The sequence below is a fragment of the Solea solea genome, chromosome 4, assembly GCF_958295425.1.
Source record: "Solea solea chromosome 4, fSolSol10.1, whole genome shotgun sequence".
NCBI classification, from domain to species: domain Eukaryota; kingdom Metazoa; phylum Chordata; class Actinopteri; order Pleuronectiformes; family Soleidae; genus Solea; species Solea solea.
In genome coordinates, this window is record NC_081137.1 from 10017863 (window position 1) to 10036144 (window position 18282).

Consider the following 18282-nt stretch of genomic DNA (forward strand, 5'->3'; position numbering starts at 1 on the left):
TTGTCGATGAATTTAGTAATCGATTAATAATTAATTGTTTCAGCTCTAGAAAGATGTGTGATGGAAATGGAATTTCAGTATCCGTTTTAACTGCTACTTGCATATCTTATATATATTTAACATCCAAATCCCTACACCCATGCACAAGAATAGTTTATAGAGTGTATGTATTAATTGTTGTTGCATACTAATATTGTATAACCTTTTTTATATAGCTGTGATGTATGTTCTTATATTTAATCTTGGATGCTTTTATCTTTGATTGTTATATCATATTTTTGTATTTCATCTCTAATGTTTTATAAAAAAAAACATAGATTATAATGTGCTTTATTAAACACAAGGATTTCCCACTTTTGGGATAATTCCAGAACGTCCATTATTCTGTGTATCCTGCTTTTTATGTTTTAGATGAATCAAATCTATATGTAGGGTTACCAACAGAGATGACGTAATGTGTATCAAAATGGACCCTTCCTCCAGGGGGATGCTGTTGTAGAACCTCGACAAATGCTCGTTCAGTGCCAGTGTCAGGTGTGCTCCCGGCCTCCCCTCTGGCTGCGCTGCAGATGGTACGGTCCACATGCAGTTCAGAGGAGTTGTTGCTGAGGAGCTTCTCTGCACATACCGTTAAACAGTCCTGGAGCGGGAGGCATCGCTGCTTTTCCAAACATGTCACCGTCCTCTCACCGCAGTCACGCCACGCACGCCTACCTTCACCTCCTGAGCTGTATCACAGGTGAGTCTCGTGTTCGGTACCGGAGTTTTATTTGTTCTCTTGTCGCCACACAGAAGTTTGGAGAGCGACGCGTGTGTGTGTGTCGAGCAGAAATCCCAGTGAGGAGGACTGGTGACCAGTGTGAGCTTCAAACTGGAGGCTATTTAAAGTTGCAAGTCAATCAACTTTATCTGATAACATAGACAGAGCAAAGGAAACTTGCTTACAAGTTTGATGGTGAACGCTTCGTAAAGAGGCAGCTGGTCAGCGCCACCTCCGCGGGTGATGGTGCGACCCGAGGCTGCCATAGAAACTGTGTGTGTGTGTGTGTGTGTGTGTTACCTCTTTAGGACCGTTTCTGTCATAAAGACTGACAGAAATCCTCATGGAGACAAAAACCTGGTCCTAATGAGGTGGAAGTGGTTGAGTTTAGGGCTAAGATTTGAATTTTGTTTAAGGTTAGGGATAAAGCCATGGGTAGGGTTTCCAAATTAATGGAAGTCAGTGCAGTACGAGAATGTGTGTGTTACCTCTGTGGGACCTTTGGTGACACTCACCTTGTCAGGACCAGTACTCCTCTTAGTAGGGCTGCAACGATTATTATATTAACCGATTACTAATTGATAACTAAATCAATTTTTGATAATAGGTTTAAGTGTTTTTTCAAAATTAAATTAAGCTTTCTGATTTCTCAGCTTCTTAAATGTGTTTATTTTCAGGTATTTTCCATACAACAAATAAATCATTAAAACAGAAGGATTTTGGTTTGTGGACAGTTCTCTACATTTTCTCACTTTTTACGGATTAAACACAGGATTTACTCAGTTAAACAAGAAAATAATTTACAGATTACTTGATTATGAAAGTAATCATTAGTTATTTGCAGCCGTACCTTTTTGGAGACCAAAACATGGTCATAATGAGACAGAGTTCCCCAATGTGTTTTAAAAGCAGAGAGGAGCTCACACCGCATTTTTCTGTCAGAACCCGAGTATGAGGGAATATTGATGAAACCCTGCACGTGTCCTGTATGTTGTTTTGTCTGAGCCTTACCCTAACCCAACAGTTTAAGCAATCTTTAGCAATCAAGTAATCCTTAGCATAATCTGACTGTCAATGTTGTTGTAGCCTTGTTTATAAGTGTAACTAAACCCTTAAACCACTATTCATGGGTAAAGCAGTGTATATGAGTATCTAGTAATGTTATTTTGTTGATCTATATATATATATGTGTATGTATATATATATATATATATATATATATATATATATATATATATATATATATATATATATATATATATATATATATATATATATGTATGTATGTATGTGTGTGTATATATATGTATATGTTTACACATGTGATAAAAATCGCTGCATCTGCTACCTCCCTGATGAAACACTTGCCACTGCATTCACTTTACCATTGGCTATTTTAGTCCAGTCTTGCGTCACTGGTACACACATAAGTCACCATTTCAACCAACGTGAGGCTTGTTGTCCCAGACTTCTCCCCCAACACCAGAGATGTCGCTTTGTCATCTATCTCTCTCTGTCGGGTGTGAGTGAGTGAGTGAGTGAGTGGTTCTCACAGAGTACCTCACACAGTTGCAACTCGGTGGCAGGGACTGCCCACAAGAAAATGAGTCTAGATGAATTTGCTGAATATTTTGTGTTTTCGCGTAGACGACCAATACTTTACTATTTTGGGAAAACGATAACGTCATAATGCCACCTCTCTCTTGTACTTGCATTCGCTGTCACTTATCTTCATTTTCTTGTGTTTGGAGATGGTCTGGACTTTATGATAACTTTTATTTTCTTTCCTTAGTCACCCTGTCTGTCTTTTGTATACATTGTAATGCATACTAGTTTAAAATTTGAAGAAAGATTTATTCCAAAAAAGTTTGTACTCGGCATACATGCCATATGCACACGCTCAGCGTCTTCTTCTGTGGTGTATTTCTGTGGCAGTGCTACAGCACCACATGGCATACGTGCTACAGTGTTGAGAGTTGTTTTGGGCCTGCATTTACAAGTATAATAACACTTCAGACTCGCTGTAAGATAATCATTAATTTACTTGAACTTTAACCGCCAATCACATCAAAACAATATGTAAATGATGCATTCTCTTGAGACACTCTAAACAGGCAGCTTGCTGAATGTCGTCTACTGTATGCAAGGCACTCACTCTTCATAACTTCCTTATAAACCCCCACTTCAAAAAACCTGCAGTACTTGTTCAAAAGACCTCAGGATGAGTAGAGTAGTAGGAGCACAATAACCTGTTGCTTAGTGATCCTAATAAACTAAACTAACTAAGATGGCGTTGCATTTTGTCAAAATGTTGAGAAACAAACTTGCATATGTCGGCACCTCCCATGTCAGGGTGGAGGAGGGTCAGTCTGCACACTATGGATTAATCAAAGAGCAGTATACTGACACTTTTTTAATCACTCTGTCCACACTGACCTCTAGTTAAACTTTGATTAACTTTCAAGTTGAATGCAAAGAGATGTGGATGAAGCTTTTTTCCTATAAAACTTAAGTAAAATCTTTCTCTACAAAACAAAACCTGAATAATTTGGATTATTTAAGAGATAGTTTTTACTGCGGTGAACTGCTGTGACGTCGTTTTATACACGACACACACACAGATTAGTTATGACCAAAGCAGTTGTTCTTTTTTGGTGAACTTAATAATTAGAATCAGTTAATTAAAAAAGTTTTCATTCAGTAACTCCTGCATAACCGGAGCGCAGACTACGTCTGACACGGTCACTGAAATAAAATATGGCGGAAGGGGTTGTGATTCAGCTCACATTTCCAGGCTTTTGGCCGTGCAAAATTCTAAATGTGCTAAATAGACCAGACTCCTCTGTTAAATATTGCGATTTTTGAAAATTCCTTGCTAAATTTTTGAGATAAACACGTTTTCAGGATTTTTTTTAAGTCTTTTTAACTGATCTACAGTTTGGCATTGTTTGGTTTGATTCCTGTGTCAGACATTGCCCTCATGACGTCACTCTGACCAATGTCGACGTCACATTTTAGTATCGGCTTAGCTCGCGTGGTGCCTCGCCAGAGCGGGTACTAAAAAGTGAAAGAGTACAAGGTACTATTCCTCTCAAGTCATGCCAAGGCGAGTTGTGCTAGAACTGTATTGTGGAAAGTCACCATATGTGAATTTTTTATGCTATTATTATTTGGATATTCTAATATTCTAAACTCCAGTGTAAGAGAGCTAGTGAAAGTCATGCAGGGTTCACAGTGTGTTAAGGAGCTAACGAGAGCAGCTAATGAGATGCATTCAAGAAACTTTGTAAATTTTATCCCTGCTGTTACTGTCTCCTTGTGGTGCAATAGATGCACCACATATTGGGTCGTCATTGAAGTATTGAATAGTATTGAAATATTTGTTTTTATGAATTTAGTCAATGACAATTGGGATGTCCCGATCAAATATTGATATCGGTCCGATATCAGCCAAAAAACGAGTATCGGATTATATCGGACTGCCTCTTAAGTCTCCAAAATAAGTGCTCTGATAAAACAGTCCATTCCGTTCCAGCACTTCTACCCAGTAGCGCGCGTTGTGATCACGTGGGCTCTGCGTGTTGGATACATGTAGAGCCCACATGATCACAACAACAGCGTGTGTGTGTGTGTGTGTGTGCTACTGCTATTTCAGAGGTTAAACATTTGGTAACGAAGCCGCACTGCGAGCACGAGCCAGCCGTTAGCACTATGCTAGCTCATCCTGAGGCGAGCTGCTAAAACATTATTTCATAAACCAGCGCCAATGTGTCCTGAAGCTCCACACACGGCGCTAAGTACGTATGTGGGGGCATACGTCCTCGGGCTCCGGGTTTACCTGCAGGACGTGTCCCTCACCCTGTGTGAATTGGGCTAATCCAAAGAAGTGAAAACAAGGGGGGTGTTCTCTGAAGACACGCTGTTACCTGTGAAACACTGGTGCTCTGAAAACACCCCCATGAGCACTTGGTACTTTCCTCCTGATGAAATAACCATAGACTGTATGAAATTAACCTACTACCTACTGTTGCTGACTATTGTTCTCTGTTTAAGTAATATCAATTGATCAAGCCTTTTCTAACATTCCACACTACAAAATAAGTAATTAAAGTAAGTATGATTCTTGCTGATATCGTATCGGATCAATATCGGTATCGGCAATACTCAAGGCTGCAATATCGGTATCGGCAATACTCAAGGCTGCAATATCGGTATCGTATCTGGTTAAAAAGTTGTAACGGGACATCCCTAATTGACAAAACATTTGTTTTGTATCTTTTTAATATGTTACAAATAGTCAAAGTCACTTACTGACTTTATGATCAAATGAATAATCAAATACTTGCCCATCACCAGTTTGCAGTATCATGCAGAATGTTTGCTGCTTTATCTCACTGTGAGACAGACTTGCCTAGACGTAAAGTTTGAAACTGCTTACTCCCCACACTGAAGCTCAAGCTAGTTCCCTGCACCTGGGCCAAGCACAGCACAGTTGGCATTGACTGTATGTCAGTATATCATACAGCCGCACAAAAAGCATTCTAAACTACAGTATGTGCCCAAAAAAAGTAGAAGGCCAGATGATTTCTGTTTCTCTTTTGTTGTAAATGTGTAAAACTGCTCAAAGCTACATCATACTTAATGTAATGTAATGTAATGCTGTTATTTTCAACTGCTCTCAGGTTTGTCTTTTTCTTCTGACTTAAAGAGACATTAGAGACATATTTTAGTCCTAAATATAATGTTTGTTTATCTCCTTCATGCAGCTGAAGTTGTCGAGGCACAGAGGCAGGTGTCCATTTGACCTGCATTATTTCAAGTCTGCCGTACATTTAAATGAGGAGTTTGACCTTGTACCTATGTTGAATGCAAAGTAGATGCACACACCATTAAAGCTAATAATGTAAAGCACTAAAGGGGAGCAAACCATGTTCCTTAAATTAGGTAATTAGGGATGAGCATGAGTATTTGATTATTTGCTTGATAATAAAAAGTCTATCAGTTAGTGACTATTTATAATATATATAAAAAGATACAAAACAAATGAATTTATCAATGATTGCCTTTATAAAACCAAATCTTTCTACTCCAGTCATCACAATGTGGCAGCGGCAACAAACATGTAGTGTTTGCAGTGTGATGAAAGTGATGAATTTTGAGGGATTGTTTAATTCTCAATCCTCATTTGAAGGTCAATAACTAGAGGTGTTGGTACGTACCTGATCAGCATTAGCACATATTTTGCACTCTGTTTTCTCCTTGCACTGGTGTTATCCACATTTGGAAGATGCCGTTTCAGATGAATTATGTTTAACGGCACAGCCGATTTCAGCTGAACAGTGCCGTCACGTCTTCACTTGTCTTTCTCGGCTGCTGCTGTAGTTCACTGGGAAACCGTAGTTCACCCAAACGGCAAAGCTGAAGGAGTTGGTGGCTCCTCAAGCTCTGGCTTCTCACTTGCATTCTCCATACAAGGCTCGTCTGTGTTAACATTACCCCGGGATTCCACTGAATGCTCCAGCTAACTGGCTGTGCTGCTCACTGATGGGGCTGTGAACAGAGCAGGAGGGTGTTGACGGATGGCGCTCACACAGCAACAGTGAAACGGAGCCGTCATGCAACGCAACACGCATGCAGTGGAATCCCTTTCCGTCGGTTCCGCTCTGCAGTAGTGTGGTATATTCAGTGTATATAGCACATGTATATTTTCAAAATGCATGGCAATGCATGTAGTGTATTTGTAATAATCTATTTTCAATTATTTTGTTTATGTAATCATAAACTGGGAGAAGACATTTTGATCCAACCATTGAAAATGAAATCTAGTCACTGTTTACATGGATGTGGTAGCATATTTTGCTACGATATATATATATATATATATATATATATATATATATATATAACTTGGTCTGCAATACAAGGAAGTTCTACAGGTGAGATATGAGATAATATGAGAGGAAAGTGTTGAGCAACACTTTTATCTGTCCAAAATATACAATAGCTGTTGCTCATTTGAATTTGCATGCCAGACGTAAACTTAAATGACTGTAAAACCTGAAGACAAACACAGATCTGTTATTACTGTTGTAAGATTGGCAACAGATAAGATCAAATAGACTTTGTCCATGTTGTAGTTTCTATTCTGAGTTGTAGAAATGAGGACATGCTTATGTAAGCTTGTCGTCATGTCACCACTAAAAATTTAATACAGTACCCATACCCCTGTGTATTCTGCAGGGGAAATGCTTTTTCTTCCCTGTTCTGATCTGCTGTCCATGCCATGAAGCCTCCTCGTTGAACCTGGCATATGCAAGTCATAAAGGGATAGTTCAGCACTTTGAGCAGCAGAGAGAGAAAAGCGAAGTAATGACAGCTCTGGCATTTATAAAAGGGGGAGGAATCTGGGACAACAAGCCTTGCACTGACTGGACAAGAGGGTGATGAAAGAGCGTACCAGTTACACGCAGTGATGGGAATAACAGCATTCAAATAAACGGCATTACTAACTGCGCTATTTTTTTCAGTAATAGGGTAATCTAAATAATTACTGTTTCAATCCTTACAACGCCATTACTGTTACTGACAATAAAATACTGCGTGTTACTATAATTAAGCTCATTGAAGCTGTTTTCATACGACCAGGCTCTCTAGTTTTTTTTTTGTCTTTGGTGAGGGGAAGGGACACCCACAAGTACTGAAGATTGGCTAAGGTAGAGTAAAATTTCCTGGTAAGCCAATCAAAGGCAGAGTTGAGCAGGCTTTGACACACAAACACACACACACAGTCGTGCATACACAAATAACCAAGAGACACAACCAGCGATGGCAACCTGCAAATTCTGAAGTAGCGTTTTTCAAGTACAGACATAACTTTTGAGATGAAAGGCAAGAATCATCATCATCATCATCAAAAGTTCTAAAACATCTTTGGTGTTTAATTCTACTATTAAAATCATAGTAATGATTATATACACAATAATGTGTTACATTTGTTAGGCGTCCTGTCTCCCAATGTCCAACTGCAACATTAAAATAGTTCATTTTAGATTAATGTGCAATGTTTTCTGTTATTTTGTGTCCAATTCATTCATTAAACATATTCAATATTCCGTTTCATTATCAATAATTGAACATGCAGTTGAACTTAAAGTTTTCATGGGGGGGGATACATGTTTTTTTTGCATATTTGAACATGAAAAAAGTAATGCAATAGTTACTTTCTTTGGTAACTACTTTAACAATTCAGTAACTCAGTTACTAACTTGGTTACTTTTTGGGAGAAGGAACTATAATTAATTACTTTTTTAAAGTAATTTGCCCAACATTGGTTACACAAGAGTAGACTAAGGTCTTACCACATGGAAACGGGACTTTCCGTATTCTTTGTAGTTTTTTTTTGTAAATGACATTTCTGAAAATGTCCTTATCCGCATGAAACACCCCTAAATGACCTTTTAAATGTTGTAGTACATATGCCAGGCCTGTACTTGGCACTGTAAAGCTGCTACACCAAAACAGACTTTGAGCACAAAGCATGCACACTGTGTGAAAACTATTTATTTATTTTAATAAAGCTTTATTTGACTAAGTATACGTTACAATCTACACAATCACACATAGAATAGAGACATTGTGAAGAAAGGCAGGATGAAGTGAAAGGAAATTAAAGTTATCTTAAAGCAAAATCTCCAATCAAAAGTAGAGCAATATGACAAAGACAATGATATAGCCACAGCAAATGCCAGAGCAAGAGAGAGGAGGATTATAACATGTTGGTTTTCCTAAAGTAGAGTATTCATTGGTGTTTTGAGATTTGCCCACTCTCGGACCTCCTTTCAAAAAATAGTAGATAATGTCAAATACTGGATAATGTAAATGTGCTTATCTTTAAAACAACAATCAAAATATTATCTCAGACTATATATATCCTGCCACCATGAACACCCATCCATTGTCTACCGCTTCACCCTCACTGTTGTAAAAACTCACCCCTGACTCTCCCCCTCCCTTCCCCTCTACTGGCCATGTGCCTTTATTTTCAAACACAAGCTGTGGAGCCTTGTCCAAGACATTTTGCATGTGACAATAATTTCCTCTTCCTTGCTTTCCCCGAAAATGTTTTTCTCTGCTGCTTTTTCGCTGCCTCTTCCATGATGAATGTGTAAAATAATGCTCTCGCTGCCTTGATCTACCGGTACTGGTAGGGTGGGTGTGTGTGTGTGTGTGTGTGTATGTGTGTGTGTGTGAAGCACTTTGTGTTTCTTGCGAGACCCGAGGCTTTGTGCTAGTCTCAGACTGGTTCTCGACACAGATGTGTCAGTACAACCACACTTAAAACATAATGAACTATCCCTTTAAAAGCCATTTTATATAGGATTCCTTTAGCAGGTGGTATAGATCTCGCATCAATGATAACTCTGTGTGTGTGTGTGTGTGTGTGTATCCACAGCCTTCAAAGCTCAACATTTCCCCACTGATATCTGCTTCCTTTTCTCTGCATGAGCCACACAATGACTCATGATGCCTATTCTTCCAGAAAAGAAATGCTATGAAGTTTCAATTCTCCCAACTACTTTGTTGGCTTGTGTTGTAAAAACTTATTTATAACCAGATTTGGGCTAACATAGAAATTATTAAATAATTTACTGTGCCGAACAAAATGTTATACAATTAACACTATGTCACACTAATTTGGATTTCTTTTGTTATTATCTGGAAGCTGTTATTATCAACTTTGTATTTAATCTTTGTTGGAAACTGCCTCACAGAATCAAACTTTACATACATGTTAGAACAGTTTAATGCAAAATGTAAAGTGAGACCATTAAAAAGGTTTCTTTCTGCTGTTTTAAATGTGTGAGGACATGGCCTTCTAGTGGCTGATTGGCCTGAGACAGAGCTGTTTTTGGCAAAACAACAATAGAATATTTGGAATCAGTTGCGAAGCAGCACAGCAGGTTTTGATTTATGATGATGTCTTTCCTGCTGGCAGCTTGTAGCAATTAGTGATCTGCTTGAAGGCTTTGGCAGTCTGCTGGTGTTATATTTTCTTTGCAACTCCTCTGTTATTTGTTTGCTGGAATCCTGGTGATATATTTCCCCTGACTTGCTTCTTCATATGTGACTCGGCTCTCTCCTCTCCTCATTCAGCCTTCTCTTTCTTCTCCCAGCGATGATGTCATCATTATGTGTTAGCATAGCTCATTCTGTCAGCTCATTTTCTGCTGCCAGTCGCCGTCTGCTCTCTTCATATCACTGACTTTCCTCAGCACAACGCTGAACTCCTGCTTTCAAGACAAGTCACATTTGTGACAAGTGCAGGTGACAGAGTGCATAGGTTAGTTATATCCGGACAAAGGACAGAAAGACGACCTGCTTTTGATTCCTGTATTCAGGTCAGGATGAGGAAATCTATTGAGACAAAACCCATTCCCAAGGAGCAGTCAGTCACACAGTCAGCTGTGTATTATTTGCTTGAGCGCCTGCTGTGGTGGCGTACTCTGGTTCCAGTCTGATAGTAGAGGTAATAGCAGAAGCACTCGTTTCACACTGATGCTGTCATGGTATTAGGGGTGTCACAATCTCGAATGTAAATCAAATATTGATCGAAACAACGTCACAATCTCGACCTTCGAAAGCAAAGATGGAATCGAGGATTTAACTACCACAGTGCGATGTGCCAGAGGGGGAAGAAAACAGTGTTGTAGCCATATCTGCTGCCAACTAATAACCACGGCAACTGCTGATTTGGGCGACGCATCGACTGAACTCAAACCCACGTTTCTCTGAAATCACCTGTGTGGAAATATTTTTGCGTTCCCCGTGATTTGTGTCAACAACGTTTGCACTGACGACAAGAAAACCACGGTGTGTAAGCCACTTTACACGTTTACACAGGTAACTCTTCTGTCCTCGTGGTGCAAGTGGTGGAAAATCCTGGATTTAAGCATTTAATTAGCATACTGGAGATTTCAGAGTAAGACAGAGCAACATGAATTATCTTCTTTTTACAGTTAGTTTCCAATTGTCTGGTTATTCTTTCATTCATATTGTTAATAAGTCCTTTAAATTTGACAATTTAAGGCCTTAGTGTTGTACATTGCAAACTAATAATGGGCATATGACTCATGACACCATATAGACAACTGAAATGGGAATTAAAAAAATTGAAATGATTTATAATGACATAAAACCAATGTTCTTAAACTAAACCAAACAAGTCTAAAATGGCAGAGAGAAAAAGAGAGAGAGAAAAAAAATTGAGAATCAATTCAAATCATGACGTTAAAATGGAAACTTTTCTCCAGGTTCTCCGGTTTCCTCCCACAGTCCAAAAACACACTCCAAATTGACCGTGAGTGTGAGATTGAATGGTTGTTCATCTCTGTGTGTTTGCCCTGCAATGGACTGGTGACCTGTCCTGGGTATACCCGGCCTTTCTCTCTATGTCAGCTGTGTTTGGCTCCAGCTCTCAATGACCCTCATATGGAGGATAAAGTGGTAGACGGTGAATGAATGAAGTACAAAGAAGATCTTTCCGGTGTTTACACTGACTAAATTGTATTTTGCAAATGTATAAAAATTGAAAGTGACACCTGCAACACACTCAAAATTGGGACAGTTTGCAGGACTGAAAATGTTATTCTAGCAACAATATTCTGGAAGGTTCCACATGTAGCAGGTTGAGGGGTAAATGGTCTGTGTCTATATCATGTTTTTCTCATCTTGATAACCACTCAAAGCTTTACACTACAGTTTTGCCATTCACCCATTCACTCACATTCATGCAAGCATCTCACATCTACATTCAGCACTTTTTCTACATCACACAACTACCCATTCACACGCTGCTTTTACAACTTTAAAGAGAAACATGGGGTAAAGTTTATTGCCCAGGGACCCACCAGCATGGAGCAACTTGGAGCAACTTCACAAACCCTGATATGGATCCCACCATACAAAAACACTGCTACTTTTACTGTTAACAGCGTTTCTGTCATTTGTTTCACAGTAAATCAGTAGTTCACGGTTTAATGCAACTGTAGACGTGTTGCTACGGTGTTTGTTTGCACAAAATACCACATAGAGCAGTGTTTATCAAACCTTTTCAGACCAAGGACCACTTAACCCATAAAAAAACTCTCATGGATCACCTAACTCAAAATAGCCCCAAAACAACATGCCAGCGTCAACAGTTCACAAATTACAACCCCCTAAAATGAACTAGTTGATTTGATATTGAAAACAACACATATGTTTGAGAAACACTGACATTTTAAATTTTAAAACATGATATGTTACTTGCTGTCACCTCACAGACCATGAGTTGCTGATAAAGAGCCTTGTCATTGACTTTTATTAAAAACAGTGGCCAACCCCAGGTGCATTTTCGACTTACACGACTGGAACACGGTGAATCCAGAGTGACGTCACTCCCAGTTGTGACTTTTGATGTAAATGTAAAGCAACACAAGTTTAATTAGTATCGCAAGTTAATTTCTTTTGGCAACACATTTCGAAGAATGGGCTCTGGAAACGTGAAGATGAGGATTATACTTCACTTGAACTGAGCATGGCATTTTAAAGATGTTTTGATAATAAAGGCAGTTTAATGAATTAGTTGTGTTATATTATACAATTGCAAATGAACATGATTGCATGTGGATTCAGTTTTGTTTTTGTGTCTGTGTGCAGGTGTGTGGAGCAGTCAGGTGTTGGTACCGCAGAGGGTGAGCGCTGTGCTGGGGAAGAATGTGACATTGGAGTGTAGGGTGGAGGTGGGAACAAATCTTACTCTCACTCAGAGTTCCTGGGAGCATCGTCTACCATCAGGCTCTGTCACGGTGGCTGTGTACAACCCACGCTATGGCATCTCCATCCCTCCAGAGTTCGGTCAGCGCTTGTATTTTCGTTCGCCTTCCTCTCATGATGCCACTATCATACTGGAAAATGTTGGCTTTTCTGACGTCGGGATCTATACCTGTAAAGTTGCTACATTTCCTCTGGGAAACACTCAGGCTTCCACTACTGTCAATGTGCTTGGTAAGTGTTTTACCGTATATTTAAGTTACAGTAACGAAAATAATGCAGAGTCACTTTTAAGATAAATATAAAAAAAAATCACATAAGTGAGAACAGACTGAGAAACCATTGATTTAGTTTGTGTCTTGTGTATAGCTCAGGTAGCTGACATCACACAACAAAAATAACGTCCTCTGGCAGGAAACAACGCTGTTCGTCTCTATAGACACGTATAGTCACATAAATCTGACAATTTGTCAGACGACTTGTCTCTTCGCTGGCAGTTTTCAGTGAAGATGGTGGATAGATGTGCCAAAACAGTCAGTGACAGGCTAACGGGAAGACATACAGATCTAGAGAGACGGTGAAGGTGAATCTGCTGTAAAACGTGCTCACAATGAGCAGAAAAGAGCAATGGATGCTCTTGGTAAATCATGGACTCGGACTATATTTACTTAGAGCTAGTCTGCACAGCAACTTTAACACAGCAATTATTTACATTTACGCTACCTGTTGCTAATGCAACACTTTCAACAACGCTATCTTTAGTCATTAGACTCCAGAATTTCCCTCCAGGCTGTTGTAAACTTTTAGTGACTCGCTAGAGTAAGATGAAGGGAAGCTAATCAGGAAGTTCAGTGTTTCCCCTAGGGGGGATGATAGATTTGTTTTTCTAGGAAAATTTAGCAAGGGGGAGCTCAGCATGGTGAGGGAGCGGATCGACCTAGCGGGAGTTTGGTGTGGAGCTTTTGAAAATTTGAGGTAAAAATAGGGCATTCTGAGGCTTTTTCAAGGATCATTATGGTGACTCATGAAGTCAGGGCAAGTAAATTCAAAATGGGCAAGTTACCACACACGCAGAACATTACACAACTCTGTATTACAGAAAACATGAACAAGAAACATCTTTATTGGCAAGAACAATACAACTAGAGATGCACCAAAATTAAAATTGTTGGCCGAAACCAAAAATTGGGGAAAACGAAAAACTGAAATAAATTATAATGCCAATTTTGTACCATTGTTTTTAATTTTGTTGTTATGGCGGGGACTGTGTGTACTTACCTCAGTAAAGTCTAGGCATCGCAATTATAGTGTATTATATTATAGAGTGTGCCCCTCATCTGATGCAGACAGACAGGCCTTTTTTTCTGCGCACCGTTCATGCGCTGTGGCTTCTCCGTCTCCAAGCGGGCTCTCTGTAACCAACGCAGACTGGATCATTTCTCTACGCGCAGCTTTATCCCCACATCCAAATAATGATCTTCATACAGTCTCGAGGAAGTGCAGGGGATCTGAGTAGATCTTAGTAAAACGTGTTGACAGACTCTTAAGAGTGCACTTTTCATTGTTTTCACTCCGTGGTCCGTCTCAACCTCTTTGTGTAGAAGACACTTTAGTGCTGCAATTAAGGGAATAACAGATGCATCAGATGAGCCGGTCTCTTTAGTTAACTGCTCAAAGGGGACGAGAAGAGAGAATGTTCTCTGGTGTGAAGTGAATGTCGCGGGAGTTCATAATATGCGCCGTATGCAGCCAAGTTTCGCTTTTGTGCAAAGAGACTTTCCAGCATTTAATAGGTGCTGTTCCACCGTGTACTCGCATCTTGTTGGAACCATTTTATTGGTGTTCCAAACTGATCTTGGACAGACTCTACTCGGGTATAGACAGGCGCCTGCTGGCCACAGTTTTCGCATGCGTCATCACAACATCATTTTGGTGGTTTTGTTTTGGTGATAAAAGTCTTTCATCGGGTTTTCATTATTGGCAGGAAAACAGATACCGATACAAACCGATATCACAATAATAGGCTAATATCAGGCCGACATTATCGGTGGGCTGATATTATCCTTAGATTATTCAGGCAGAAGCATTCTGAACCAGTTGAAGTTTGCATAGTTATTTGTTTGGAAGACCAAAGAGAAGGGAGTTACAGTAGTCAGTCAGGGAGTTTATGAGGCTATGGACAAGTCTGTTAAGTTTTGTGATATATATCCGTTGATTACCATGGATTTAAAGCAGGGGTCTCAAACTCAAATGACCTGTGGACCACTGGTCTCCTCAGGTCAGTCGGGGCCAGTCAAGTAAAAAAAAAGACCAACCTTTTTGGGAAAGCAACAGTTGCGGTTGACGTTATGAGCTCATATCATCAATATGCCATATTCATTCCTTTTTTTTTAACAATAAAAGTTATTTACAAATGTACTATTTTATAATAATTAACAATAAATAATACATTATACAGCCGAAGCTGCAGGCTGTACAAAATCTGACCAAGGGCCAAGATTGGGCTGGACTTGCCTGGCTTAGCTGAAGAAGTAACTGTGGTAGTAACTACAACAATGAGCACTTTACTAACTTGGCAGGAAACATATATTAGAGTAACAATACTGTATATGCAGATAAACGCACACACATACTCAAATGTGCTGCTAGCTCTCCCTCGCTCACCCAATACAAGCGGGGGGACACACTCACTCATGCTCATGCATAAAAAAAAATACCATGAAACCGTGAATAATATAATTTGTTGGTTGTACCGCTCAGCACTATGCACAGTAAACTTTGAAAGGTTGAATCCAGCACCAGGCTGTTCATTTTTGCTGCATCTTTGGTTGTCATGATGGAGGTTCATAGTCACGTGATATCCTGAGCTTTATTGGACCCTTTTGAAAGATCTATTTTGTGTTTATTTGCATCACAGGTTGTCATCACTGCTGGCACGTAAATCCATTGCCTGCTTAGATGCAATCAGTTTATTCACATTTCACATTGCAGGGATGGCTATAGCTGCTAATAATCAGATTGACTCAGTTATAATGGAATGACAGAGGTGAAAATGTGGAGCAGAAATTAAGCAACATGTTTTTGTTTTTAAGGGTATTAAAGTTCTAATGTGTTTTTCCTTACTTATGTTTCCTCGCTCTACAAATCATAGTGGAGCCGAAGGTATACGTCTCCGCAGGTTCAACTGCCCTGATCGATGATGGCAATGAAACGGTGGTGGCCACCTGTATTGCAGAGCGGGCTCGCCCCCCTGCAGAGGTGTCCTGGGAGTCCAATCTTTTCGGTCAGTCAGAAGTGCAGCTGTTTGATGAGGTCAACGGGACCACTAGCACACAAGTGCGCTACCTGTGGCAGCCCACACGCCACATCCAAGGTCACACGCTCACATGTGTGGTCCGCCATCCGGCTCTGCCAAGGGACTTCAGGATCCCCTACCAGCTCAATGTACAGTGTAAGTTTCTTAGTAGAGTGACAGATTTATAATAAATATGTTCATTTATAATAATTCTGTCCTACTATAAGCTTTTCATTTTTGATGTTTTGAATGTTTAAATTAAACAAACTGTATTAAAATGAATAGTTAGAGTTATTTGAGGTGTGCTGTAATGCTGTAGCTGTAGCGTTGGAAGTGGCTGTCATCCATCCAAACAACTACCCGCGCTTCCTGTCTCTTCTTTCCACCAAAATACACTGACTTCTGGAATTTGGATATATCAGACTGGTCAGAAAGAACATGTAGAGTACTTTGAGGTCCAAAGTTAGCTGTCATTTACTGACAACAAATACAACAGATATTTATTTGCTTACTTTTTCAGCTAAATAACAATGATAAAAGTGACGCTATTGATAGTCCTCTACTGTGTTGATGTTTGAGTTAGTTGAAGCACATCTTGGTGCTCCACCTTAGCTCCACCTTAGCTCCACCTTAGCTCCACCTTAGCTCCACCTTGTCCCTATAAAATGCGAGAGTGCAGACGAGGGAGGAAGAGCGGTATTATGTCAACGTGGAGGGGCAAGTGTGCTGTTCGTGGCTGCACAGTGTTTTACACAAACTTCCAGCCTCAGAGGATTTTATATATGAAGCTAATGTGCCGGATAAAGTCAGCAAACGTGTGTTCGTGTGTTCGCACCACTTCGCATCAGACTGCGCCCAGTATTTCACCGACGTACAAACATTTTTAAGAAAAGGTCAAATAGAGCTCATAACTGACCATTCTGACACGTCCTAATTAAAAATATTTGTTCAGTACGTCCTCCATGACCGGAGCACAGACTCAGTCTGATACTGTCACATACAGCGGCAGCTTATGCAGCTCGCCGCTCGCCGCTGGCGATCAGCGGTGGCGATCAGTGTTTTTAACTGATTTACAGTTCGGCAGTGTTCGGCTTGATCCTTGTGTCGGACGTGTCTTCCTGTGACGGCACTCTTGCTGTTTTCCATGCACGCTGCCATGTTAATATTGTCAGAGAACTAGTGGAGGGAGGGGGAGAGGAATGGAGCGGAGGGAACAGGAGCTGAGTGAGCGCAGTAAAAAGGACAAATCAGAAACCCCCTGGAAGAAGTGGGTGTGTGTTTGCCTGTGTCTCATTTGCATATAAAGGGACCATGCACGAAAACCGAGCGTTCTGAAAGGGGCAGTTTTGGCAGGGTTATTGAACTGCTGTGGTGCTTCATCCTTATGGTATTTTGACCAAAGCATGTTCATTAGTACACCAGGGAACTATTTTAACTTGGAGAGATAGGGTATAATATGTCTCCTTTAATAAAAGATGGTCCTTTGTGTTTTCCATAATTACATTTTTTTTTGTTAAAAGTGGGCATTTCTAGCAAAATGCTTTGAAGTTCAACATTGAATTGTATTGGTTGTTGAATATTCTAAACTCCAGCGCATCAGAGCTAGTGAAAATAATGCAGCGTTTACTGTGTGTTGAGCTAATAGGAGCAGCAACAAGATGCATTCAAGAAACCTCTAATTTTTCATCACTTCTGCAAACACATGAAGTCCACTAACTTAATGTTTGCTGATCCTGCCAACTTGTGATAATAGGTGCACCACAAATTAGGAGGTTATTGGAGTCAAAATAATTATTTTGTATCTGTTTAATATACATATGTAACCATGGTAACTTTTTGGTAGCTAAGCAAATGATCAAATACTCATGCCCATTCCTATTTTGTAAGTGCTACAAATAGTCCAGTGAAAGTGATAAAATAATCCACTTGAATATATATATATTTATTTATTTATTTATCTATTTTGAGAAATAGATAAAAGTTCCATTTAAATTCTGTTACGTGACAGATCGTAGTCACAACACAAGGACTTTGTGCCCTTTAGTGTTGGCACAGTGACGGATATAATACAGCAGACATTTGTCCATGGAATTTATAAGTAACTGAACAAATGGCAAGTGTATAAACAAATGTGTAAATCCCATGATGACTTGTCACTGAAGAGGAGTGGAGAACATTGTTGTTCTCAGTAAACTCTGCCATAGTTCACTAAACTATCAAATACTCCAGACTCCATGTAATGCTGCTCACTAACCATGCAAATGCTCTTCTTTTTATTTATAGTCTCAATCAAAACTATTAATACTGTTTTCCAGCAGGAATATCTTGAAAATTCACCGTGACATTCCAGGTTAATTAAACCTGGTTAACAGAGTGCAGAACTACTGCTCACTCTGTGCAGTAACAGTCTTCAAAG

General features: G+C 39.7%; 1 protein-coding gene across 2 annotated transcripts in view; it reads left to right on the forward strand.

The window, feature by feature from the left end:
* The first annotated feature begins 602 nt into the window (after positions 1-602).
* nectin3b (nectin cell adhesion molecule 3b) overlaps positions 603-18282 on the forward strand; it is a 48256-nt gene continuing 30576 nt past the window's right edge. Inside the window, exons 1-3 of one of the 2 annotated variants that reach the window (XM_058627944.1) lie at positions 603-739; positions 12458-12805; positions 15723-16022. In XM_058627944.1, the coding sequence (XP_058483927.1) occupies positions 673-739; positions 12458-12805; positions 15723-16022 (715 nt within the window). In that variant the 5' untranslated portion in view covers positions 603-672. The remainder of the gene's footprint in view (positions 740-12457; positions 12806-15722; positions 16023-18282) is intronic. The other variant, XM_058627943.1, reaches the window with a different exon arrangement.